This window comes from Bos javanicus, chromosome 5 (genome assembly GCF_032452875.1).
Source record: "Bos javanicus breed banteng chromosome 5, ARS-OSU_banteng_1.0, whole genome shotgun sequence".
Classification (NCBI taxonomy): domain Eukaryota; kingdom Metazoa; phylum Chordata; class Mammalia; order Artiodactyla; family Bovidae; genus Bos; species Bos javanicus.
The window spans coordinates 1661352-1688994 of record NC_083872.1 but is presented as its reverse complement, the minus strand read 5'-3'; the positions used below and the strand labels follow the sequence as shown (position 1 = coordinate 1688994).

The 27643-nt window shown below is 40.8% G+C and overlaps 1 protein-coding gene and 1 non-coding gene across 2 annotated transcripts in view; both read right to left on the bottom strand.

Moving 5' to 3' along the window:
* Nucleotides 1-27643, bottom strand: part of LGR5 (leucine rich repeat containing G protein-coupled receptor 5) — a 129639-nt gene that overhangs the window by 32762 nt on the left and 69234 nt on the right. Inside the window, exons 3-4 of the mRNA XM_061415510.1 lie at nt 24251-24322; nt 13519-13590 (exon numbers count right to left, since the gene is read on the bottom strand). Coding sequence (XP_061271494.1) covers nt 13519-13590; nt 24251-24322 — 144 coding nt within the window. The remainder of the gene's footprint in view (nt 1-13518; nt 13591-24250; nt 24323-27643) is intronic.
* On the bottom strand, nt 14085-14191 carry LOC133248965 (U6 spliceosomal RNA). Its single transcript, XR_009736792.1, has one exon. It is a non-coding gene; the product is annotated as a U6 spliceosomal RNA (small nuclear RNA).

The following is a 27643-nucleotide window of genomic DNA, read 5'->3' as shown; positions in this document are numbered from 1 at the left end:
AAAAGGATGTAATCTGGTTTTCACACCATAATCTCAGAGCAATGTACTATCTGAAATGAAATGAGTAGGACCGGGCAATTGTTCACATTCCAAATTCTAACACACCCAGACCTGTTACTTGGCATCCTGAGTGTGGCACTAAATGTTTTTCTGTCTCAGCAGTTTCTTCATCTAAGAAGCTCCCCATAAATATACTTCTTCTCATTGTAGTGTTTTGAAGTCCATGTCCATCTGGCTGCAGTGGTCCAAATCTATTTCAGAGAGTGGTATATTATTCATGCTCAGAGATAGTGTCCGATTTAATCTTAACAGAAGATCTCAAGACAAATCTAAGTGTGGAATTCATTATTCAGCCACTTGTACAGGTGGGTCTTACAGAACAAGGTTAAGAGTGTGGACACAGCAGCTGGCAGGGCACAAGTTGTGCCTATTCAGCGAGTAAACAAAGAGCTCATATTATGTCAACCTGGTCTTTAGGGGCAGCTGGACATTGTTCATTCACATGCTTGAAAAATGCAATATTGAAGTGCTAGAGTTTAAGGAAAACACCGCCACGCGGTAGTGGTGTTTCATTTCTACATGAGAACACATGTAGAAATGTCAGGAGCAGCAAAAATGACTATGTATATAACTCCACTTTTTCAGGCTTTCTTTGCCATCATTTCTATTTCTTGCAAGTCACAAGGATGTGTGTGTGTGTGTGTGTGTTCAGTCATCTCAGAATCCGTGAAAAAGTGAAGAGACTTGGGATGAGAAATTTTGAGTCCAAGTCAAATAACAGCTATATGATCATGGCCAAGTCAACAGACCTCAGCTTTCACATCTATAAATTGGGGGTAACTGCTCTATCTAATGGATGGCTTTATGATTAAAGAAAATAATACAATAAGACTTTGTAAACTATAAAGCCCCTTAATGATTTTACATTATTATTGCTTGAAGGGGGTTAACAGTTGGTGTTTTTGTGCTTTGACATAGAAACCAGTCGGAAAAAAAGAAGAAACTCACATTTTCCCTTAGTCAAACACTGGTCACATAAGTGCCACCTGTCAGTAAATTTCAGTTCTGAGACATGCAGACTACTCTTTCATCCCTTGTAACAGAAACAATGAAGTGGTGTCTGCAAACAGACTTAATAGAAGTCACCCTTCCTTTCCGGCCTCCAGTATTATCATTACGTGTGTGTGTGTGTGTGTGTGTGTGTGTGTGTGTGTCAGTATCACAACGGGCAAATAGTTTTGTTCCTGTTACATTACTGAATAGTACGTCTTCACTCTGAAGGCAAAGGAGAAGTGATGACATATGGTAGATGGCACATTGTCAGAGAAAGTTTCTAGCAACGGTCTTGGCATTGAAATATCCTTTGATAATGTGGCAGAAGCAGCATAAAGCCTGCAAGCAGTTAGGTGTAGCAAAATAAAACACTTTAACATGGCCCCACATTCTTTCTGACAAACAAACCTCTTAATGATGATCTTGAAATGCAGTATGAGATGTATGGAGAGAGTAACATGGAAACTTACATCACCATGTGTAAAATAGATAGCCATTGGGAATTTGCTGTATGGCTCAGGAAACTCAAACAGGGGCTCTGTACCAACCTAGAGGGGTGGGTTGGGGCGTGAGATGGGGGGGAGGTTCAAAAGGGAGGGGAATATGTATACCTATGGCTGAGTCATGTTGAGGTTTGACAGAAAAGGGCAAAATTCTGTAAAGCAATTATCCTTCAATTAAAAAATAAATAAACAAAAAAGAAAAGTAACGACTATATGGGAAATGACACGCATTGTATGCACCATTTGTTCCTTATAACTTACAGAAAATGATAGATAAAATAACATTTCACTCTACTTCTTAAAGTCGCATGGAATTACCTACATAAGGAATGTATGGGAAACTGGAAAGTGCACTGAATTAGGAGAAATAAGACACAGATTTAACTCAAGATTGTCACTTATTAATTCTGAGATCAGGGAGCATCCTGATTAATTTCTCTGAGGGTCAATTTCCATATCTGTAAAGCAGTATCACAACAGGTCACAAAATTATTATGGGAATTAAGTGAGAAAAATGTATGTGGAAGGATTTTGTAAGTGGTAAATCACTTTACAGATGATAGGCTTTTTATGTGAGAAAAAGTTTTGCATTTAGGAAATGGCATCATTCCCCGCTTTCCCAAAGTTTCTTTTATTTTTTTTTCTGAAGGCCTTAATCATTTGTAACATCAAATATCTCTATAGTAGATTGCTTTTTTTTTTTTGTCATGTGAACCGACGGGATGACTGATTTTGCACTCTGTACATCCTTAAAGTGCATGTTTTGATTGGTGTTATAGGAAGGCTTCCCTCACAGAGAAAAGGAGATGCACAAATCTTTTGTGTTACTCAGCAAAGGTCCAAAAAAGGCCTCAAGGCCTAAAGTGGCTGGGAAAAAGGAGATATCATCTGATGCCAGAACACAATTTTTATTAAGTATGAGCTTTTGCAACGTCACTTAGAGGACCACAGCCGATGAGGAACGGATCTGTTCTGACTTTGGGTGTGTGTTGAAACAACTTCTTCTCTGGGGGAGGACTGGAGGGCGGGGGCTCCACAGATGCTTACAGGGGTTTTATTGGACTAACTGCTGGGCCTAGGGGGCTGTTTCTCAGGGCCCTGGGTCATGTCTTCTCATCACTGGCACCTGCTCAGGACCATCCACTTCAGCCTGATGGCTTCAATAACTTTGAATATCCAAGATAAGCATTTGGAGGCGGGATAACTTCAGTCCCAGGAAGTTTCTGGGTTACTTCCCTGTGAGAAATGTCTTGCCACCACCCGCACCCCCCTCAAGCATTCTTTAAGATCTGTGTAAAAATATTCCTCTGGGAATCGTGCTGCCTGCAGAAGACTAGATACACTAATAATGGGTGTGCTGTGGGAAGGTCACGCTGGTAGCTGAGTGCAGGAGGAGATGGGGGACAGGAAGTGACAAAGGTGGTTGTAGTCATGGGGTGAGAAAGGATGTGTGCTAGAAAGAAGTGTGGGGAGGTGGAGCAAGGCCTGGGATGAAGGACATTAATTAAATAAGTAACCTGACCAAACAGGGCGACTTGGTAGATATGACCAGAAAGGAAGACGAGGAAGCTATGGTGGCTCAGTGTTCTGGGCAGCTGGAACTGTGCAGGGGTGAACGTTAGCCAGTATTATATAAATGAAAGATAAAACAGATCTGCATTTCACTGTGAATACAGTTCTGTAATATCAGTGTATCCTATGTGAGGATGAACTGAAAGGTAATGGGCAAAAAAAAAAAAAAAAATCAATTTTTAATGTCAGGAAAAAGCAAAAAAAAAGTTATTTTCTTACCTTCTCTCTGAAGTTCTTCCCTATTGTTTCCATGCAAAAAAGCTTAATTTTGCAATTTTTCTCTTTTAAAAGGAACATTATGTTAATCCACTCCACACTCTTGAAAGGAATTTTTGCTTTATAGATGGCATTATGGTAGGGATTAGTGAATTGATGAGGTCACTCCAGCTACTGTTTCTCTAGGAAATAGACCTTTACATGTATCTTGTATATGCTACCTTGTCTGGTGTATAACACAAACTTATATGTTTGAGAATATCTTTGATAAGCCATTAACTACAAGGAAGAAAGCGTTAGTCAAAAGATAAGCCATTGATCTTGGCTAATTCTCATCTGAGATGACTGTAGTATTGTCAATGATTAACATGGATGACTCGAGGGGAAAAAGGGCAAAGTGTGAAGAATGTTGCGGCTGCAGGTTTAATACAGCTTATGGAGACTCTTCAATAAACGGACCTACGAAGCACAGCATTTGACATGGCTGTTTTATAGTTGGATGAGCATTTCTCTTCTTTTAAATAAATGATCAACTCTCTTGTACATTTTGTGAGGAGACCACTTTGAACAATTCCTGGGAGTCAAACTAGCACCATGATTTAGTTCATTTGTAACATTTTAAGAAATGAGAGCAGTTTCAATGATTATCTTATTTTTGCTACTAAATGAAAAGCATGTAGTTCTAAGCTTGTATAGGATACAATTTGACTAAATCCCTCAAGTTTTGTTATGGTGAAATTTTACTGCTTAGAAATTTTATTGCATTGGAACCAGTCGGTCATTGGAATTGAATTTGCCAGATCATTTTGATAATAATACTATCAAGATGGAATTTTATCCACATGAACTCTTATAGATTGTATTGATTTATATGAATTCTTCATAATCAAATGAGTCACTTTTTGTTATTTTTTTAATATTTATGAAGTGATGACAATGTAGAATTCAACTTTCTAGTGAAATTTACCATCTATAACCTAGGAAGATATAAGCATATGAATTCATATGAACACCATGATTGCTTACATGGGAATTTCTGCTTCTATCTTTCTATTTTCCATCTTATTTACTGATAAACTTAATGTAAACCAGGAAGAAAAATTTTTGCTTTAGACTTATGTCTGAAAAGGTAAAAAGGTTTTTTCCATCTCTGCAACTTGGGGAGAGAGAAGGTGTACAGGTTTATGGAGGTATAATAATTTAGAGACTAGTCAGCTGACTTGTCTCTGAAGTGAATGAGACAAGTGATCTCACACCGGATGAAATGTCTAACCGAATCAAACTTCTGTCTCTCTGGTATCATCGGGAAGTACAAGATTCCAATGAGAAACATATTTTAAAGTCAATTTACATGAAGCTGCTCAGTTTCTCAGAGGTTACCACTGCTGTGAATTTTTTAACAGGAAGATGACCCAGAACAAAAGTGCCATGAGTATTTTCTTTCATTTCATTCTTCTCCATAGAAAACAAAGACCTCCTTTTTGTCAGGGGCACCATTAGTCTCCCAGCTATCAACAGAGTCTGGAATCTGGGGGTCATCTCCCATTGCTTTCCAGACAATCATTCTCCAAGGTTTCTCCATTTATCTTCATCTCCAAGATTGTCCACTTCCACTGCCTAGTAAAGTGTCTTATCTCTTCACACCTGCATTATGCAACAGCCTCTAGCTGGTCCTTTTGCCTTTGATCTCTTATCTCTTTGATTAATCCTGAAGGCTGCTGCCAGATGAGTCTCCCTAAAACGGGGCTCTATGTCATGCCCTTTAGGAACCCACAGCTCTTCCACATTGCCATCCCTTTCAAATCCCAATTTCTTGTTCTGACATTCAGAGTGTATGACCTTATCTAGCCAAACTTTTCTCTTATTTCTGTGTCCCATTCAAGTCCCTTCCTCAGCTCCGTCCCTATTTATTTTTGGCTGTGCTGGCTCTTCATTGCTGTGCAGGCTTCTCTCTGGTTGAGGAGAGAGATGCCTTCTCCTGTTGTGGAGCACGGGCTCCAGGGAATGTGGGCTTCGGTCGTTTCAGCACGTGAACTCAGTGGTTGCAGTTCTGGGCTCAAGAGCACAGGCTCAGCAGTTGTGGAGCACAGGCTTAGTTGCTCTGTGGTAGGTGGGATCCTCCTGGTGCGTTGGCAGGTGGATTCTTCACCACTGAGCCACCAGGGAAGCCCTGCACCGTGCTTCTGAGCCTTGTCTTCAGGAACAACTTCTTACTCCTGCCTATCCAAATCTCCCCAACCCGAGACTTAATTTTATTACTCTTCTCTGAACCCTTCTCTTGAAGTGGGAAGTTCTTGCAGTGGGGTTAAAACAATGGGAAAGCTAAAGCTTGTAGAGCTAAAGCTTGTAGATCAACTTCTAAACCCTTCAAGGAAACAGTGGGATGTATAGCTCAGGAGGGCAGTAGGAAAACCAGAGTACAGAGATACAAGTTGAGAGCCAGGGAGACCAGTGAGTGCAGGCCACAGTAAAAGTGGGGGAATCAGCTGAGCCTGAGCAGCTGTTTAGAACATCACTTAGAGTTTGAGGTGTTGGCTCAGTTCAACAAATATTTCGTGGGTACTTCCTTTGTAGGTACAGTATGTGGTGCTGGAGATCTAGCAATAAACCAGGCAGACATGTTGCAATCTTTATGGAGCATATTTTCTAAAGAGTAGTCAATCAAATCACTACAATAAAGTATTAGGTAACAGGAAATGCATGGTAGAAGGACCTAACTTAAATTTCACTTTTCTTTGAGATCCAGATCTGGATTTCAAACTGCCTATGTGACATCTCTACTGAGTTGTTCCTCTTCAGATAAGACATCTGGTCTTAAAAATGTTCAAGACCAAACTCATCTCCTCAAATATAGTCCTCTACTAGGATTTCTTATCTCAGTGATAAGCTTCATTAAGCACGTGATTATAGAAATCAGAAAGTTAGGGAACATCTCCTACACATTTTTCTTCTTCATTCCTCATAGTCAATTCATTACCAAATACTGGTAATGTTACCTAAAATTTTCTCAAATCCATTTCCCTTTCTCCGTCTTTACTGCCCACATCCTGACAAACTTCCCCTTTCTCTCTTAGACTATTTCATTAACACAGATCCAATCATGCCCTTTCTGGCTCAAAATCTTCCAGTGGATTCTCACTGCTTTTATAATAAAGTCTAAAATCCACGGCATGTCCCAGTGTGCTTTCAAGGGGTCTGGACCCCTCCTGCCTCACCAGGCTCTTGCTGCACTTCTGCCTTGCGCTTTCAGCTTCAGCCATGCTACTCTTGTCTCTGATTCTCAATGGACCAGTTCCCCTCTCCCCACACCCTCACTGCAAAGTTTTGCACACGTTGTTCCCTTTGCTGGAAAGTTCTTCCCTCTTGCCTTTGTCTTTAGTCTTGTCTTTAGTATCAACTTTTCCCTTTGCAGTAAGGACAAGTTTCCCTTTCTCACCTATGGTTTCCTTCATCAGGAAAGTGGAGACAAGCTCCACCTCCCAGGAAATGAGGGAACGGACAACCAAATGCTCAGGAAAATGCTGAAAAAGCTCTGACTGGCCCTCACATGAATCAATGTTGTTCTCTTCCCGTCATCAATTTATGGATTTCTTTCCTGAACCTCCACGACCACATGCCTAGAGCAACTATGTGTTCCCATCAGGCTCCTTTCCCTCCTGTTAGCACATTTTGTCGTGTGCTCATTCTCTGCAGTGGATTCTCTTAGGAAGGCAGGACAGAACAGTGATAAAATAGGAAGACTTTCGAGGTAGAAAGGCCAGAGGTCTTACCCCAGACTCCCCTCTGGCCTGACTCCGTTAAAGGACAAATGACCTTCAGGAGGCTCAGTAACACCTCTGAGCTTTCTCCTCCCTCATCACTAAGGAAGGGGTGACCTCAGATCCCGTCTCATGAGGTTGATTTTAGGGTGAAGTGAGATGATGCAGGTAAGAATTTGAATAGATATGAACGGCTTTTGAGCATTTCTGATTCTATCCTTGTCTTGTTCCTAAACTTTACTGCTTCTTTGTGTGCCTTATCACATTTTCCAGCCCCCATTATTCCAGAAAAGGGGACGCTCCGCCCCATTCACAGTGTGCCTTCCCAGAGTCGGCATCCTTTTAGCTTCTCACTAGTCCAACGTACTTTTCAAAGCTACACTTTATGTGACACCACGAGATGAAAGAGCTGATTTTACTTCTCATTGCATAACATCTGTGTTCTCTTTTAGTTATTTACCTATCTCATATGATTGTCAAATCTGTGCCTTATAGAACTGTTAGATAACCTGTGATAGCAGTTATAGTATGTCACACCTCGGGTCTTGCTTAAAGTGCTCACATTTTGATTTTGGTTTTCATTTGATTCTGAGGCTCCAATTTGAGCTCTCTCTTTCTGTGGAAAAAAGGGCTTTGCCTTTGAAAATAATTTTATCCTAATGTTTGTTTTTCTTGACCTCGTGGCATGTGGGATCCTAGTTCCCCCAACCAGGGCTTGAACCTGCACCCTTGCCTTGAAAGCGTGCGGTCTTAATTACTGCACCACCAGGGCAGTCCCCTCTCCTGATGTTTAAATGGGAGGAGGGGGACAAGGCAAAACCCTTTCTCCTCAGAACAGTTCACTGGTGCTGGTTTGCATGTGGTGTGTGAAATGAACTCCAGATAGCTCAACAGACAAAAGTCTTAGTCTCTAGAACTTCCCAGTGCTCCTCCATCCCAAGATAGACCTAATGTATTGGCCTTGTTGTGAAAAACGAAACCAAGACCATGGTGGATTTTAATTATGTAAGCTTAAAATTTCTCTTTCTGGACACTATTTTAGTGGAAGGAATAATGTCACTAATACTAAAACCGTTGCTTTTTTTTTTAACCCTTTTGATCTTTTAATCTTATCCCCTTGGTTACCTCCCTTTGCTTTCTTTTCATCTTTTTATACCCCGCTGTCTTCTGTTACTTCCTTTATCCTCAGGCTGAAACCCAAGAGGCTCCTGGCTGTTGACAGGGGGGATCTGCTGCTGCTTCTAGGCTTGCCTTCCTTTCTGCTCAGCACTGTGAGCCCTGCCTCTTCTTCCTCACCTCCTCCTCTTCCTGCTGACTCTCTTTTTGCATTATTAGTAGCAAAACCCTACTCTGAAGAGTCAAGGGGAAGTTAGTGACGTTTCACAGGGTTCAAGGAGGAGGGTGTCTATAGCCCTTAAGGCACTGTCACAGTGAGATGCTCAGGCAGCTCATATTCCAGCAAGAGTTAGATGCTCTTCTCAGGTCTTAAAATAACGTCTGTACTCTAAAGATGATTATCAGCTAATTGGAGAGTAGAGACAATACTAAAGACATGTTTAATTCTCCTTTCATTTTCTATTTACCAGCTCATGATTTTTACAATTGTGCATTTTCCACAATTAGTTTCACTATTGCAGAGTTGGCATGAAAATCAACATATATTAAATAGTATAGTACTTAATACTATTTAATATTAGCTGGACAGACATGAATATGTCATTTTCTTTGATCACCCTGAACTTCCACTAATGACAGGAAGATGCTTGAATATCATTAATGACTGTCAGCCAATGAAGCAATGATTTTATTTTTTTTCAATGATCTATTTCTTAACAATATATGTGAGAATGTGGGAGGGTTAAGTTTTGAGATTCCATCAAATCACTGTAATCTGATCCTAGTCCTCCAGTAACTATAATGCCAAACGTTTCTTGGTGAAATCCAGTTCACTGTGAATTCTGATTACATTTCCTATTCCTTTCCAAAAAACAGAAAGGAAATTAAGTTATATTTGATTACACTACAAAAAAGTCCAACTGGTGTCTGGGCAGTCACTGCCATGTCAGAAACCTAGTGTACAAGGTACGTATTTTACAGAGGCAGGCTCCGGGCTGCTGGGCTCGGGTACACGGACTTGCCCTCTTACTCTTTAGTTGAACAGTTTGTAAGCATCAGGAGAGCTCAAAGAACACAAATGTACCTATGTGTTCTCATTGTGAACGAGGCAAACTATTTGTTGTTTACATGCAACCAGTGAAAATCACATCCCTTGAAACATGAGTACAATTTGTTTCTTCCTTGCAGTAGGTTACCAGTTTCCACGTATATCAAGTTTCTTAAGTTTGTTCCGTGAAGCCAAGTCTACATGGGAGGTGCTGATGCTGCTGTTCTAGGGGCACATTTGATAGCAGGATAATACGCATGTGGCCTCCTCACTTCACCTACCCCAGACTGTCAGTAGGACTAAATAGGGAGATACGAGCTATCTCAAATAAGCACAAACAAGTCAACTTTGTGAATAAAAGGCTCTTGACTTTCATTTCACATTAGTTCATGCGGGCATGCACGCTAAGTCGCTTCAGTAGTGTCTGACTCCTTGTGACCCAATGGACTGTAGCCCTCCAGGCTCCTCTGTCCATGGGGTTCTCCAGGCAAGAGTACTGGAGTGGGTTGCCATGCCCTCCTCCAGGAGAATCTTCGTGACCTGAAGACTGAAGTCTCTTATGTCTCCTGCACTGGCCAGCGGGTTTTTTACACTAGCACCACCGGGAAAGCCCCATGTTAGTTCCTGTGTGGTATGCGTGTAACTGTGTGTGTGCGAGTGCTAAGTCACTTCAGTCACGTCCGATTCTGTGCAAACCTATGGACTGCAGCTCTCCAGACTCCTCTGTCCATGAGATTCTCCAGGCAAGAGTACTGGAGTGGGTTGCCATACCCTTCTCCATGGGATCTTCCTGATCCAGGGACCGAACCCATGTTTCTTATGTCCCCCTGAATTGGCAGGTGGGTTCTTTACTGGAATGCAAAATATGGGCTTTGTTATTATTTCAGGTTTGAAAAGAGTTCAGGAGGATATTTGCAAATCATCTCAGGACACTCATTTTTCCCAATACTCACTTAAGAACCACTTAACTATATCATTAAACTGCTTAGAAATCACTGATGTTTGGGTCTCCTACAGAGGTTCTCATTATAATTGGTCTGGGATGAGGCCTAGGCTCTCAGACTCTCCAGATAATTCAACAATTCACTTCAGAAGTTTCAAAGCCAGGAATGCACAGGGGTGATGCATTCCCAGCCCCTGAGAAGTGCAGAGTGCTTCTTCGAGAGTGAATGAATAACAAGGAAAATAATAAAGTGGAGAAAAAGAGAGTGAATTCAAGAGAGAGAAAAAAGGAACTATTAGAGAAAGGGTGAGTAGGACTTCCCTGGTGGTCCGGTGGCTACGACTCCATGCTCCAGCGCAGAGGCGCTGCGTTCAATCTCTGGTCAGGGCACTAGAGCCCACATGCTGCAACAAAGAGTTCGACGGCCACAACGAAGATCTCACGGAGCCAAATAAATAAATAGTTTTTAAAACGTGTAAGTGCAGGTCTAAGCGTTGATGGCAGTCCAAGAAAAGCTAGACAGGTAGCTGAACAGAAGCCTTCCAGGTGTCATGGATGAGACAGGTGTCACCTCCTTTGTTGCTTGTATTGCTGTGAATGTAGCACGGAGGCTGAAGTATGCATGGGAGATGAATGGCCAATGGATAAGGAATGCATGTTTGTAATGACCATTTGATGCAAACCGTTTTTATTTTCTCCTGCTTGTAAGAAGCAGGAGAAATATTATTAAAATCCAACAAAATTCTGTAAAGCAATTATCCTTCAATTAAAAAATAAATAAATTTAAGAAACAACAACAACAAAAGAACATCTTGCATCTGGGATAAGAGTAAAACTTTAAAACAGCTCACAGTAGCCCAAATCTCCAAACTGGGTAAAGGATGCCTTTGGTTGGTTCAGTATTGTGTCTGTGTGGCTGGTGGTTAAAGTTTATAATGCTCTTCTGTCCAATCTTAATGCTTGTATCAAAGTATTACAAAAACTGTGAGACAAGTGTCATAGCGGCACACACTGCCAACACCCAACACCTCCATGGTCTGTTGTGTGCTGGGCAAAGGGACCCAGGACAAACAGCACATAACCAGCGATACAATCCAGGCGCACAGGGGACCCACCATCCATTTCCATGCCTCAGTTTGGATGTGGAGCATCCCACTAGAAAGTTAACCCTCGGCTTTCTCACAGGGAACACACACTTACAAGGTTTCAAACGCCATTGTTTTTGTGAACCGGACACCAAGTGCAAGAGACGCCTGTGACCGGTAAACGGCTAGATGGTAAGAAACCAAATCTGAACACCTTGATCAGAGAGGCACCGCGCAGTTCGAGTGAACAAAAGATTCATGGTTCTCACTTTCTCAAAGAGTTCACTTCGGTGTGTGTTCTGTTTGTGGTCTTCTTTCAGCTGATGGTGGCTTTTGGTTACAAACCCTTATCCTTCCATCTTCCGCCTGCCTCACAGCTGTTTAAAGTTCCTGTTGGCCTCTGCTATGATCTCGCTTTTCAATTCACCACTAGACCCTGTGCCCTGACACAGACAACCCAGCTCCAGTGCTCTGCTGCTCTGGCTGCTTCTTTCCTTCAGGAAGAGGCTTGTGCAACAAAAGAGGGGTGATGCCGTGATGCCACTACAGAGCTCCTGAAAACGCAGTCGACCCATCCCCAGCTACAAAGGGGCTCTTGTGGGCTTGTTTATCTCTAGGCTGGTGAAAACCTAGGAAGTCACTTTGTTCGACTGGAATCAAAAGCTTAAAATGGTCTCCAGTGCAGATTTACTTTCATTAAAAAAAAGAGATCAAAGGAACAGAGTGTCATCTCATGTTCCTGCTTCTCTTGAGTCACCTTGGTAAAAGGCATTAAGCAAACTATGTGTAATTATTAACCAATGGATTCTTTACCACGATGTTCAACTCAAGTCTGCAATATTTATTTGTCTTTTTTTTATATATTTATTTCCCTCATCCTTCTAGACCAGAAATCAGTATTCTGTTTGACAGATGAGGACCTTCAGTGTAAGCAAGATGAAAGCATATATTACACACGTGGATATTGGAAATCAGGCAATATGCTGTAAACACATACATTCTGATGAGATGGAGATTGACTGGTCAAGTCCTCCTGGGACAGTGTTGTCCAACAGTCACTGTAATCAACTGCTTATAACTCAGGCTCCAAAGCATCTAGCTGGTAAGAAAGTTCTATCTGTGAGGAATAACCAATTTTCATTCATTCAGAGGCTTTAAATCAGAGGAGGGTGGAAACTCCTGATGGAAAACTTGTGGATTCCCAGTAAGGACCGCCAGCACCACTGCGGTGGGGGTTAGAGTGCCTGTGTGTGGTGTGTGAATCTGGGGTGTGTGTGGTTTTCTGTGGGACTCTCTGAATTAGTCTGTCTCCCTGTGTAGGGTGGTGAGTACGCGCTGGTTTGTAGACCTGCCCAGTATGACCTTAAGACATACCATTAGATCATAGCTTCATGAATTGAGGTCCCCTGATGCACCTATAGAACTTGAAAAATTAAGGATGGAGATTCAAGAGTGAGGGGACAAAAGTACACCTGTGGTTAGATGTGTGACAGAAATCAAACCAATGTTGTAAAGCAATCAATCAATTAAAAATAAACTTTAAAAAAATTAAGCATTTATTTGACTCAGCAAAATTGCATTACAGGGCAGCTCTGATAATCTAAACACAGAATAAACTGATGATGCCAAGAGGTCTAGATTTTGACTCTCATTTTTCTAAATAAAAGGAGAAAGTATCATTCCTGATTTGAATTCAGAAACTAAAATATTGTAGAGAGGGGTGATACCAACATATGTGTGTGTGTTCAGTCACTCAGTCGTGTCTGACTCTGCCATCCTACGGACTGAGCCTGCCAGGCTCCTCTGTCCATGAGGTTTTCCAGGCAAGAATACTGGAGTGGGTTGACATTTCTTCCTGCAGGAGATCTTCCTGACCCAGGGATCAAACTTGCGTCTCTTGTGTCTCCTGCACTGCAGGTGGATTCTTTACCACTGAGCCACCTGGGAAGCCCTGATACCAACATATCCAAGAGGCTTTTCATTTCAGGTCTTCTGATTAAGTCTCTGCCCTGAAACCCCAAACTCCAACATGGGTGTTTTCCATATATATTGTTTAATGAGGGTGCAAAGAACAATTTCGTTGTTGCTCTAATGGAAACCCTCACTTGCAGCTTATTTAAGCACAGCCCCTAGCCAAGGAATTTACTAAAATGGTCAATTGGACATTTCAGTGCTCCTTCCCAAACTGACCCAGAGAACATGCTGGAATTTCAACTATACTTACAGGGACTGAAGGCTTCGCAGGTTCTGTAGCGCCTCTGTGGGCACCTGTCTTAGGTGATTGTTCTGCAGCATACTGCACATCAAAACAAATGGAGAAAAACATTAATGACAGTTAGCAATAATTAGGAGAAGGCAATGGCACCACACTCCAGCACTCTTGCCTGGAAAATCCCATGGGCGGAGGAGCCTGGTAGGCTGCAGTCCATGGGACTAGGAGTCGGACACGACTGAGCGACTTCACTTTCCCTTTTCACTTTCATGCATTGGAGAAGGAAATGGCAACCCACTCCAGTGTTCTTGCCTTGAGAATCCCAGGGACGGGGGAGCCTGTGGGCTGCCGTCTATGGGATTGCAAAGAGTCGGACACGACTGACATGACTTAGCAGCAGCAGCAGCAATAATTAACAATATCCGGCATAACAATGTCAGGTACTGTTCTAGGTGTCAGGGAAACAGCAAAGCATCAGACAAAACCTTGGCCTGTGGGGAGCTTAAAGTCCTATGTGGAGAGACAGATAATTAAAAATTAACAAACGAGTATACAACTTGAGGCAAGTGACAGGTACCACACACAGAGAAGAAAACATGGATTAGGGTATCATCCTTGTGCACCGGCCATGCTAATCTTCTCTGTATTGGGCCAATTTTAGTATATGTGCTGCCAAAGTGAGCACCATGGATTTGGCATAGATGGTAATAAGGGGGTGGGGGTTTAATTTGAAAGGTGGCAAGAGAAGATCTCTCTGAGGAGGTGATTTTTCAGGAGATACCAGAATGGTGTCAGGGAGCAAAACATTTGAACATCTGGGAAGTTACTGAGGAAGCGAGAAGAGCAAGTGCAAAGGCCCTGAGGCTGGAGCTTGCTTGACTTTAGGAGCAGCAAGGACCAGTGTGACAAGGAGGGATAAGTGAGCACGAGAGACAGAGGCCAAGCTAAGGCCATCTTGGGAAGGAGTCGCAGGGCTTATTTTAAGGTGGTGAGAAACTCTCCTTGAAGGGTTTACGTGAGTGGAAATGATGTGATCTTATTCATATTTCTAATGGATCACCATGGTGACAAATGGATTAGACAAGATAGAAGTAAGGATAATAGTGTGCTGTGCTGCTCAGTCATGTCTGACTGTTTGTGGCCTCATGGTCTGAAGCCTGCCAGGCTCCTCTGTCCATGGGGATTCTCCAGGCAGGAGTACTGGAGTGGGTTGCCATGCCCTCCTCCAGGGGATCTTCCCAACCCAGGGACTGAACTTAGGTCTCCCTCATTGCTGGCAGATTCTTTACCATCTGAGTCACCAGGGAAGGCTGAGAATACTGGAGTGGGTAGCCTATCCCTTCTCCAGGGGAACGTCCCAATCCAGGAATCAAACTGGTTCTCCTGCACTGCAGGCGGATTCTTTACCAGCTGAGCTATCAGGGAAGGATAACAGTAGGAGACTATTAAAGATATTCCTCCTTCTTACATGTCATATTTTGATATAAACGCTTTTGTGAACTATTGCAATAGTTCTTTTCAGAACATGGGGACTACAGAATGGAAACACCTGGCAACAAGGAAGTGAAATATATCATTGCTAGTGGGAAACAGTATGGAAAAATTTTCATTAGATGTCATACCCTGTTACCTGATTCAGAAATGTTTATAACACTAATTTTGCAGGCACTCTGACTCCAAAGACTGATATACTTTCCACTGCCTCTTGCAGCATTCTCTTGAGGAATAAATGTACACATTTTCAGGTTGTATGCCTTATACAGTATGATTAAGAGCCTGGGTTCTTGGATTTGACTACCTCTTCCCTGCCAGTAGCCCCATGGCCTCAGGGAAATCATTCAATCTCTCCACATCTCAGTGATCAGTAATAATACCCACCCCCCAGGGCTTATTGTGATGATCTAATAACTGAAAGTACATAGAACAATACCTGCTGCCTGGTAAACATTCAGTAAAGGTTGGCCCTTTTTGTGTGACTTGTTAAACCTCTTCTCCAAACTAACGATATAGTGAGGCTGTACTGGATATAATGTTTTAATTAATGAGAAAATTGACCAATAAAAAAACTTCTATGCCTGTGGTTCTCAAATTTAGGGGTCATCAGAATTCATTGAAGACTTGTTAGTACAGTTTGCTGGGCCCCACCCTAAAAGTTCCTAGTTCAGTAGCTTTGGGTGGGGGCCAGGGAATTTTCATTTCCAACAAACTCCCAGATGACATTGGTGCTGTGAGGCAAGGCACTGCACACAAAGAACCACCCTATACTCTGCTAAGTATTTCTAAGAATATGTTCACCTGAACTTGAGGCTGTCTTGAGCTTGGAGATGAGGTCTAGTTCTGAGTCTTGGCAAACAAACCATTTAACCTTCTTGATTCTTGGTGTTTGTTTGTTTGTTTGTTTTTTAATCTGTACAATGGGAATAGAATGATATCATCTGATTGATAAGGTGTTTGAAGGTTAAAATATGAAGGCATTTATTATACTTTCATATATGCTAGGGCTTCCCTGGTGGCTTGCATGATAAAGAATCTGCCTGTAATGCAGGAGACCCGGGTTCATTCCCTGGGTCAGGAAGACCCCCTGGAGAAGGGAATGGCAACCCACTCCAGTAACCTTACCTGGAAAATTCCATGGACAGAGGAACTTGGTGGGCTACAGTCCATGAGATCGCAGAGTCAGACACAACTGAGCAACTAACACTTGATTTTTCATATATGCAAATGTAAGCTCATATCGAATAAGAGGTGAAAAACATTTGCTGTGCTTAGTCACTCAGTCTTGTCAGACTCTTTGAGACCCCATGGACTGTAGCCTGCCAGACTCCTCTGTCCATGGGAATTCTCCAGGCAAGAATACCAGAGTGGGTTGTCATGCCCTCCTCCAGGGGATCTTCCCAACCCAGGGATTGAACTCAGGTCTCCTGCATTGCAGGCAGATTCTTTACCATCTGAGCTATTTGGAGATCATAAAATTTATGCTTTTCTCACTGGGACTGAGATTCAGTTTTCTAAGAAATATAATTCTGTCACTTATAATCCAGTAGTTTTAAACAAGTAATTTCATTATTTTAATCTTGCATTCAATTAACATTTCATAAATCAAAAGTCTCAAAATATATTAGTTCTTTAAGAACAAGGTCAAGATTTAGAGAGACCTCACACTTTCATTACTGGTTAGAGAATTGGGAAAATTGTAGCTCAAATGCTGTACTTTGCATAATTTACCTAAATATTAAAAGTTTACATTTCTATGTTATTTTATACCTTTCCAAGCAGTTTTAATATATGATATAATGTTAACTTGACAAAAATGTTTTCTAAATGCCTCATTAATTGTGTGCTAAATTTAAATGATAAGATATAGATAATAGAATTAAACGATGTCTAAGCTTTGTAGCTAAAATGTTACTGGCTCAAAGTATGTATTGAATTGTCCTCCTATGCTTTGCTAACCAAATACTGAAACTTTTATAATATTGTCTTTCTAAAATATTGGAAAATTGGAGTATTTAAATAGCTTTTCTTCACTGAATAGTTGCAAACTTTCTTGGTAGTTTTATATATTTGACTTCAGAAAATGGAACTTAAACTTTACTAATGATGACTTTTAAAGCTACCCTGAGTTGCTGCTGCTGCTGCTAAGTCGCTCAGTCGTGTCTGACTCTTAGCGACCCCATGGACTGCAGCCTACCAGGCTCCTCCATCCACGGGATTTTCCAGGCAAGAGTACTGGAGTGGGTTGCCATTTCCTTCTCCATACCCTGAGCTACCTCCCTGCAATTTAATTTTCTACCATATCTATCAGTAAAACACCAAAAATACAATAAAAAAAAATCACTTAAGTTCTGATCTCTCCCTAAATAAATAACTTTTAATTACTTTCAAATGACAAAACAAAAATAAATTATCTTCATTATAGACTTACAAGTCTCCAGTGAGCTAATTAGAAAATTCTGTTTTTGTTTAAGATATTCCAGTGGGAGACAAAACAAAGGGTTTATAGCACTATGGAGTGCAATTAAAACAGAGTGCATTCACAACACAGCTGCTGATTTCTTTTATAAATAATCCTTTATTCAGTGCAGTCAATATAAGCAGAATTTACCATGAACTGAGTAAGAGCTTAGGTACTTACAACTTCATTTTTATCATTCACATATGGGTAAGAAAAGAAAATGAAACACTTTCTCTAGAGACAAAGGATGACTTCATATTTTCTTAATTTCTTTCCCCTAGGAGTTTTAAAATATTCACAATTACATTATAGCGTCCCCAAACTACTTTAACAATAAATTATCTTTTTTTATTTTTTTTTTGCCAATAGCACTAAATAAGATCAGGTACAGGTACAGTGAAGTAGGAGAGATGAAATTATATGTTGAAAGGGTACTCTGTAATACTGGCTTGATCCTCAGGTATTCTCTCTGCCTACTTGCCCCATGATTAGACATCAAGTAGTTTCCAGGCTCTTTTTCTGGAATGAGAGAACTCTGGCTAATTGTGACACTCCTATGGCTAGTTCTATCCATTCCCTCCATGTGGCTTTGGTTCTGGTGCTGGTGGCAAAGGAGGACAAGCCATTGCTTGACTGAATGGCTTACACAAGAGAATGAACCTTTGTTGAGGGGAAGCTGGTTTAGAATTCCACGTGACTGGGAATTTTGCAATACCAAACCAATAATTAATTTTTATGAAGACCTATATTTACAGGAATCAGTTCAGTTCAGTTCAGTCGCTCAGTTGTGTCCGACTCTTTGCGACCCCATGAATCACAGCACGCCAGGCCTCCCTGTCCATCACCAACACCCGGAGTTCACTCAGACTCATGTCCATCGAGTCAGTGATGCCATCCAGCCATCTCATCCTCTGTCGTCCCCTTCTCCTCCTGCCACCAATCCCTCCCAGCATCAGAGTCTTTTCCAATGAGTCAACTCTTCGCATGAGGTGGCCAAAGTATTGGAGTTTCAGCTTTAGCATCATTCCTTCCAAAGAAATCCCAGGGCTGATCTCCTTCAGAATGGACTGGTTGGATCTCCTTGCAGTCCAAGGGACTCTCAAGAGTCTTCTCCAACACCACGGTTCAAAAGCATCAATTCTTCGGCACTCAGCCTTCTTCACAGTCCAACTCTCACATCCATACATGACCACAGGAAAAACCATAGCCTTGACTAGATGGACCTTTTTTGGCAAAGTAATGTCTTGGCTTTTGAATATGCTGTCTAGGTTGGTCATAACTTTCCTTCCAAGGAGTAAGCATCTTTTAATTTCATGGCTGCAGTCACCATCTGCAGTGATTTTGGAGCCCAAATAGTCATCTCAAATTTTAATGATCTTCCAAGGCTCACAATAACAAGATTTCTGATATAAAACAGCTCTCACCAAGAAGGATTGTTGGGGTCTTCATTTCCCATCTTCTAGGACTGAATTACTACTATCTTTCTCCTCCTTTTACCAGCTGCCCTTCTTTTTACCTTCCTTATATTGCTCAGGGCCCGAGATGAATATTACTTGTATATTACCTTCCTCACCATGCTACAGTATAATCAATTATTTCTTTCTTCCAGTGACTTTTGGGCTTTATAAAACATTTGAGTCAGTTTCCTTAATGGTAGCGCCAGGCCTGCCGTGCTCAGCATTTTACCTCTAGCACTGTGGTTTGCAACCTTATTGGGCCCAATTTTCCCTTTAAAACCAAGTATTTTGTAATGCTTCATCTGTTGTGTTAAGATAAAGTTCATAAAAATAGAGCTATCTACACACATCATTTTAAAGGAAAAGACTCAACATAATATACTGCTTTAACTGCATTATAAAGGAGAAATAAAAGTAATTTATAATAAGGGAATATATGTATCATTATATATGTGATGCTCAGATGTGACTATCTTCGAAGGTCTTTCTATGAAAGAGTCAGATGCTTGCCTCTGTTTTTAATGAAGATGGTTGGATATGAGAAAAATACATGATCAGAAGTTATTCTGTCCAAAAACAGGGAAATGAGAGTAGAGGTCTAAATGGATACTAGACTAAAATTTACAGTTAAGACACAACAGAATATGCTTGCTTTATATTTTATGGGAAAGAAGGAAATAACTTTTATTAAAATAAAGATAACATGCCAAGACATATTACACTCTCACAAATGAGCATGGAGATTCTCACAAATGAATGCTTCTTATTGACAAGAGTGATATCAAAATAATCCTCTCTCTTTTACAAGATAGGACTGAAATACCACAGAGAACACCCACCCTATCTCAAAGTTCCATCACATCTGAGGTGAGCATCTGCTTTTCAGTACTTCAAGAGGCCCTAGAGGCCAAATCCCACCACAGACAACAGGAAATTGAGGCCAAATAGGAAAAAAGAAACAGTCATGATACTGCCTTCATAGAAGCTGGGTGGTAGACCCTCCTGGATAGTGGAAGAGTAAGATTAAATATGCAACAGGCCACCCTAAAATAAACCATTATATAGTCATCAAGCATACATTTTGTATGCTTGTGCTCCCAACATTTTAAAAGGCCATAATGTGAAATACTTATAAAGCAAACTTTGTTAATGAAATTCAATGAGAACCCTGTGTTTCACATTTCTCTGCAAATTTAATGATATTTTTAAGAAGATGTTTTACAACTTCACGGTTATATATCTTTAATTTGTTTTGTGATTTCTGAGGTAATTCTATTGCACTAATATAATTTTCAAACACATATGTGGGTAGAAATCACAGGATGTACAAATTATTATACATTATTATATATTTATTATACATAAATATTATGATGTGTTAATTATTCAATGATTTTTGAGAGACTATATTTATTTCATTTAATTTTTCAAGTACAGATTATTACACTTATGCGGAACTTTTGGTAAAACCTCTCAGTATTATGACATATGACAGTTTTTTCTGTTGCTATTGTTTGTTTAATTTATTTCTGCCTCGAGGGCCTTTCTCTAGTTGTGGAGTGGGGGCTGCTCTCCAGTCACAGCATGTGGGCTCAGTAGGGCACAGACTCAGTAGTTCTGGCACACAGGCTTAGCTGCTCTGCGCACGTGGGATCCTCCCAGACCAGGGACTGAACCCGTGTCTCCTCCACCGGCAGGCAGATTCTTTACCACTGAGCCACCAGGAAGCCCATGGAAGTGTTACTGACTGATGTCTGGTGTGGAGGGACGGTCAGAAGTCAAAAGGAATGCAGAGGGATTCTTTATGCTGGGCTGAGCGGCACATCGTAGGACAACTGACTACAAGCGAGTCATCCGGAAAACTGAAGATGCCTCCCCAAATTTCCAAAACATTCTGTGGCAGGTGTGATGACCATGGTTGAGAACCATTGCTCTAACACTGAATATTGGGTTGGCCAAAATGTTTGTTTGGGTTTCTTCATTACATCGTATGGGAAAATCCAAATGAATTTTTTGGCTAATCCAATCCTTTCCAAATACTTAACAACTGAATTTGCTTGTTGTCTTTAAGTGAGTAAAATAAAGGGAAGAGTGAATACAATTCCTGGTATGGGTCTTGCTCCTTTTGAATCACCATCACATTGACAGTGACCCAGCTGTAGTGCAAAGTCTGAAGTGTCAGTCCTTTGCTTACATCTCTTTTTTGACTTCTCATCTTGCTCAGAACATAAAACTGTCCAGGCTTTTCTGACATGACATACAGGATCCCTGTGACCAGGACCCTTTCTCTTCTTCATTTCCTTCCCACTTTGTCCTGGATGCTCAAGCACCACTTGCTTAGGGCTGGCTGTCCTCGGTTCCTCCTGCCTCTGTGTCTCTGTGCATATTACCCCCTCCATCGGCCACCTAATGTGGTTGGCTAGTCCCTAGCTGTGCTTCAAGGTCTGGGTCCCCGGTCATCTCTTTGGAGAAACATCTCTTCGAGGAAGTAGCATCTGAACCATCAAACTAGATAGAGTCCTTTCCTCGCAGTTCCATAGAACCAGAGCGATCTGTTTGTCTGTCTTGGTCACACTATCTCCATCCCACAATCTACCACAAGATTGTAAGCTCTTTGAGGGCATGGCCATACTTACTGATCTTTGTATTTCCAGCAATAATTTGTTCAATGACACTTTGAGTGATATGTGTGTGAGCATGTACACACACACACACACACACACACTCTCTAGTTCAGTGTATCCAATATGTATTCTGTTAAGTGATTAAAATAATTGATTCCAATATAATTTAACAAGTCATCAAAATACTTAGTGGTACCTAGCTCAATATAGGAAAAACATCTTAGTTTTATCTAAACTTGATGTATCTAATGCATTTTGAATGGTTCCAAATATTTTGGTGGATTCATGGAAATATAGGCCCATTAGAATCAGTGTTACAGCCCTAAATTTTACCTTATGATGAATTAACATTAGGATTGGCTGTATGACAACTTAAAAATCTTCCTACACAATAGTAAAAATAATTCAAGGGTAGGAAGACCAAACCCAATCACCTAAGTAGATCAAGACTAAATAACAGTTCTACTTTTAAATTTAACTTTTAACAAGATATTAAATGTAAACAAAATTGCTTTTTAAAATAGCCTGTGTATCCCTCAGGTCAGTGAAATGCAGTTTCCATTAAGCAGAAATATATCAAATGCTTCTTTAGCATTCATAACATTTATATAAAAGAAAGGAAATAAAATCAGGTTATTTTCTCTGAAATAAAACTTTCTTGGTAGAGCTTTCAACTTGTGTTATCTATTTCCTCTAAAACGTTCCCTTTTTTCCTACACAGAATAAACTGAAAAATTAAACAATGGTTACTAGAAGAAGAAGGTACCAATAATAAAGATTTTTCTCATAGAAAATTAGGAAGTTGGACATTAGGCAGTAAGAAAGCCCATTTCTTACAAGTCTCAATGAATTAACATTTTTCAATTAAAAAGCTACTCATTTTTACTATGCATTTACTATACCTTACTACTACACACTAGATTTTTCTACATCTATTCACAAGTGGAACATAAACTTGATTTTTTAGCTGATCTTTATTCAGTGATTATAAGGAAACAAATTCTGCAACCGGTTTGAGGCTGTAATCTCATTATGTCAGCATCAGTTCAGTTCAGTTCAGTCGCTCAGTCGTGTCCGACTCTTTGCGACCCCATGAATCGCAGCACGCCAGGCCTCCCTGTCCATCACCAACTCCCGGAGTTCACCCAGACTCACGTCCATCGAGTCAGTGATGCCATCCAGCCATCTCATCCTCTGTCGTCCCCTTCTCCTCCTGCCCCCAATCCCTCCCAGCATCAGAGTCTTTTTCAATGAGTCAACTCTTCGCATGAGGTAGTCAAAGTATTGGAGTTTCAGCTTTAGCATCAGTCCTTCCAAAGAACACCCAGGACTGATCTTCAGAATGGACTGGTTGGATCTTGCAGTCCAAGGGACTCTCAAGAGTCTTCTCCAACACCACAGTTCAAAAGCATCATTTCTTCGGTGCTCAGCTTTCTTCACAGTCCAAATCTCACATCCATACATGACCACTGCAAAAACCATAGCCTTGACTAGACGAACCTTTGTTGGCAAAGTAATGTCTCTGCTTTTGAATATGCTATCTAGGTTGGTCATAACTTTCCTTCCAAGGAGTAAGCGTCTTTTAATTTCATGGCTGCAGTCACCATCTGCAGTGATTTTGGAGCCCCCCAAAATAATGTCTGACACTGTTTCCACAGTTTCCCCATCTATTTGCCGTGAAGTGATGGGACCAGATGCCATGATCTTATGTTGAGCTTTAATCCAACTTTTTCACTCTCTTTCACTTTCATTAAGAGGCTTTTTAGTTCCTCTTCACTTTCTGCCATAAGGCTGGTGTCATCTGCATATCTGAGGTTATTGATATTTCTCCCAGAAATCTTGATTCCAGCTTGTGCTTCTTCCAGCCCAGCATTTCTCATGATGTACTCTGCATATAAGTTAAATAAGTAGGGTGACAATATACAGCCTTGACGTACTCCTTTTCCTCTTTGGAACCTGTCTGTTGTTCCATGTCCAGTTCTAACTGTTGCTTCCTGACCTGCATACAGGTTTCTCAAGAGGCAGGTCAGGTGGTCTGGTATTCCCATCTCTTGAAGAATTGTCCACAGTTTATTGTGGTCCACACAGTCAAAGGCTTTGGCATAATCAATAAAGCAGAAATAGATGTTTTTCTGGAACTCTCTTGCTTTTTCCATGATCCAGCAGATGTTGGCAATTTGATCTCTGGTTCCTCTGCCTTTTCTAAAACAAGCTTGAACATCTGGAAGTTCATGGTTCATGAATTGCTGAAGCCCGGCTTGGAGAATTTTGAGCATTACTTTACTAGCATGTGAGATGAGTGCAATTGTGTGGTAGTTTGAGCATTCTTTGGCATTGCCTTTCTTTGGGATTGGAAGCATAATAGTAACTTATTCACTTGAATCAGAATGACTCAAGAAACTCTCCCCAACTTCATAGCACAAAAAAGAAAGGGAAATACTCTTTCACAAGTTGGAGTTGATAAGCTGGTTATTTAGGGGCAAATACATTTTTGATATTAAGGTAAGAAAAGGAGAGATGAGGTTTTTTTCACACATGAACCCAGCCAGATACATGGTTCTATGATATCAATGAAGACAGACTAGAATTTAGATAAATTATCCCATGGCTCTAAATGGTTTATTAGAGGAACTCGGTCTTTACAAATTAATTAGCATCCAGTTGACACTAAAGTCAGAACTATAACAAAGAATACTTGGTTTACTTACAGAACTTTAAGACTGTAAAGGCCAGCAAATGCTCCCTTAGGAATGTACGTCAGAGCGTTTCCAGCAAGACGTCTGTGGGTTTCAAGCAGAGAGGATAGAGAGTAAGTATAGTTCTCTTCTTATGGAATTCATTTAGCTGTTAAAAATGCAATACAATTATGTTTAGACCATAAATGCCAAAAGCAATCTAGAGAACCTTGTTTTGTCACGTTTTGCAAAAAATTTCTGTAAGTCTCTCATCAAAAAGCAGGCAAAAGAAGAAATATAATAAATTACCTATTTTACAGTAAATCACCTAATAGCTTATACTATGTATATGCTCTACTATACTGTGTATACTACTATACGATGTATAAGCTATACTGTGTATGAGCGATGTAGAAACCTCTCTATCCATTCGTCTGTCAGTGGACAGTCAGGTTGCTTCTGTGTCTTGGCTATTGTAAATACTGCTGCTGTGAACGTAGGGATGCAGGTATCTTTTTGAATTATGGTTTTCTTGGGGTATACGCCCAGAAGTGGAATTGCAGGATCATATGGTAGCTCTATTTTCAGTTTTTTAAGGAACTTCCATACTATTCAAACCAGAAACAGACTCACAGACATAGGAAACAAACATGGTTACCGAAAGGTAAAGGTAGGGGGAGGGATAAATTAGTACTACTACATATAAAACAAACAATCCACAAGAATCTACTGTATGCCACAGGGAACTCTATCACTGTTCTGTAATAACCTATATGGGAAAAGAATCTGAAGAAGAATAGATATATGTATATGCATAACTGAACCACTGTGCTGTAACCTGAAACTTACACAATGTTGTAGATCAACTATACCCCAAAATAAAATAAAAATTGAAAAAAAAATTCACCTTAAAAATTTTTTAATACAAAAGCTAGACAAGGGAGTAGAGAGGGAACCACGGGCAGTGGTTGTCAGGGAGATGGGCCATCATTACAGGTCAGACAGTCAATGGCTGGGCAGACCTCTCTGCTGAGAGGGCCTTTCAGTGGAGGGCTGAGCCATGCAGGGACCTATGTGAAGGGAACAGGTGTACAGAACACTGAGGAGGGAGTGTGCCTGGCGTGGTCTGGAACCTGCCAGAAGGCTGGAGTGACTGGAGCACAATGATCAAGGGAAGGGAGACAGCAGGTGAGGCTGGAGTGCAGTCCAGGGCCCCGCCATGCAGGGCTCTGGAAGCCACAGTAGGGACTCTGAGCAGGGAACAGACGTGATCAGCTTTGTGTTTTAAAAGGGTCCTTCTGATGGGACCCTCTCGAAGGGGGAATAGACTTTGGGGACAAAGGTAGAAACACAGGAGGCGACTAAAGCAGTTCACACAGGAGCGGCTGGTGTGATGCAGCCATGTGGGGGTGGTGTGGAGGTGGGGGTGGGTGGATATGGTGGAGAAAATTAGGAAAAATCTCACCTGACAAACCGTTAGTATCAAGGTGAAATGTAGGAGGCCAACATTTCATGTTTATATTCTATACAATGCACATGCATTTGATTAGTTATCCAAAGTTCTATACGTAATACTGAAGGACATGATTTGTGTAAGACAGCCTCCCCAGGTGGTGCTTGTGGTAAAGAACCCGCCAGTCAATGCAAGAGACTTGAGACTAGGGTTTGATTCCTGGGTCAGGAAGATCCCTAGGAGGAAGGGAATCCCACAAGGCAACCCACTCCAGTATTCTTGCCTGGAGAATCCCGTGGACTGAGGAGCCTGGCAAGCTACAGTCCATAGTATTGTAAAGAGCTGGATATGACTGAAGCTATTTAGCATGCATGCATGTGCTATTAAAGAGTGCTTATTGAATTAACTGACTCAGATTGGTTGATGCTCACAGGTGGCTTAACTGATCGGACTAAAATTAGCCAGGAATTGTGATTTCAGCCAAAATGTCCTTAACTATCCTGTCCACGGTCATGACTTGAATAGTACATTTTTTAAGATCTAGAACAGAGCCTGAAACTGGGGGCTTATCAACTCTTACTGCTGCTCTGTGATCAAGTTCTTAGCTTGATGGTTTCTGAGTCATTTGACTTTGGAAATGAAAAGGAGAAAATAAAATTGTTCTATTTATTTATTTCATTAGTTTAAATTATTGTTAGGATAAATGCCCTTCTGTTACATTTCCTGAAATATAGCTCACTTCACATGAATTGTTTTTCTTTTCTGGGCAGGGACTTTCAGAACCTCAGACCGTATTCTGAACTAATCTGTGGAACCATTGACCTCTGTTATCAGGGGAGTCTGTCTTAAAACAAATGAATTTATGATAGGCTATTAGCTATTTGCTATGCTGGTAGGAGACATATCTCATTGTCAAAAACCACAACTTAAGAAATCATTGAATTCTTCCTCTCATTTCTTTACCATGTGGGATGGTTTTAGCAATTTAAAAATGAAATACATAAAAACTATAGGAGATCTTTTTTATAAAATGAATACACAAATAGTGAGAACTGCACCCAATCTTTCCTGTGAAGATTTGAACTGACATATTTTTGGGCAACTATGTTCCAGTCATCGAGACCCGCATACCATTTGGTTGGAAGGTTTAATTTTTCCCTCTGTTTCTAAAATTATTTCATAGAAATGTCTCTTTCATCTCTGTTTCTATAATAGGATACAATTTAACAGGGAAAAACCTTTATATCATTTTATATGATACAAAAATGTTTTTGTCCTTAAAGATACTTTTCCATAAAGATTCACATTATCCTATCCCTGTTAGTTTTACTGACTTAACTGCCATAAAAAGGGGAAAAAATCAATACATTACAGTAGATACATTCCTTTTCAAATGTTTATTTAAAGCAGATGTATTGAAGCAGATGTTTGGGCGCTGTAACAACCAACTGAACTAGTTTTGAGAATGTATGTTTCTTTGACCCAAACAGTCATTTGAGTCTCTGAAGGAATCTAAGTTTGTTTCTGGTAGCTTCATTTTGTAAAATGGTGGGACGAGAGCAGTGCAGTCAGACGTGGGCTGTGATTTCTTCCCTCTGGACGCTGGTCTGGAAAAAAGAGGTGTGTGTACAAACTGGGGGGAGCACCGAGAGGGGAGGGGTGCCTGAGCCCACCCTCTGATTGGGACTCTCAGGACAGCGACTGTGCAGGGAACATGGTCCAACATCAGGCCCTCGGCTGGGTAGTATTTTCAGAGGTAAGTGAATATGACGATCCTTATGATTTGAAAGAAGACATTTCAGACTACTTAGCAATTTCATTTTGGCTTTTAGGAATTACTGCTTCATTTTCCAACTTTTACAAAGTACATGAGATCTAGAAGGCATACATTCTATACATGCTGAATTAATTTGTTTCAGAAATTTGGTGAGGGCTAACATCAGGCTTGATGGCAATAGTTCCCCGCCCACTCC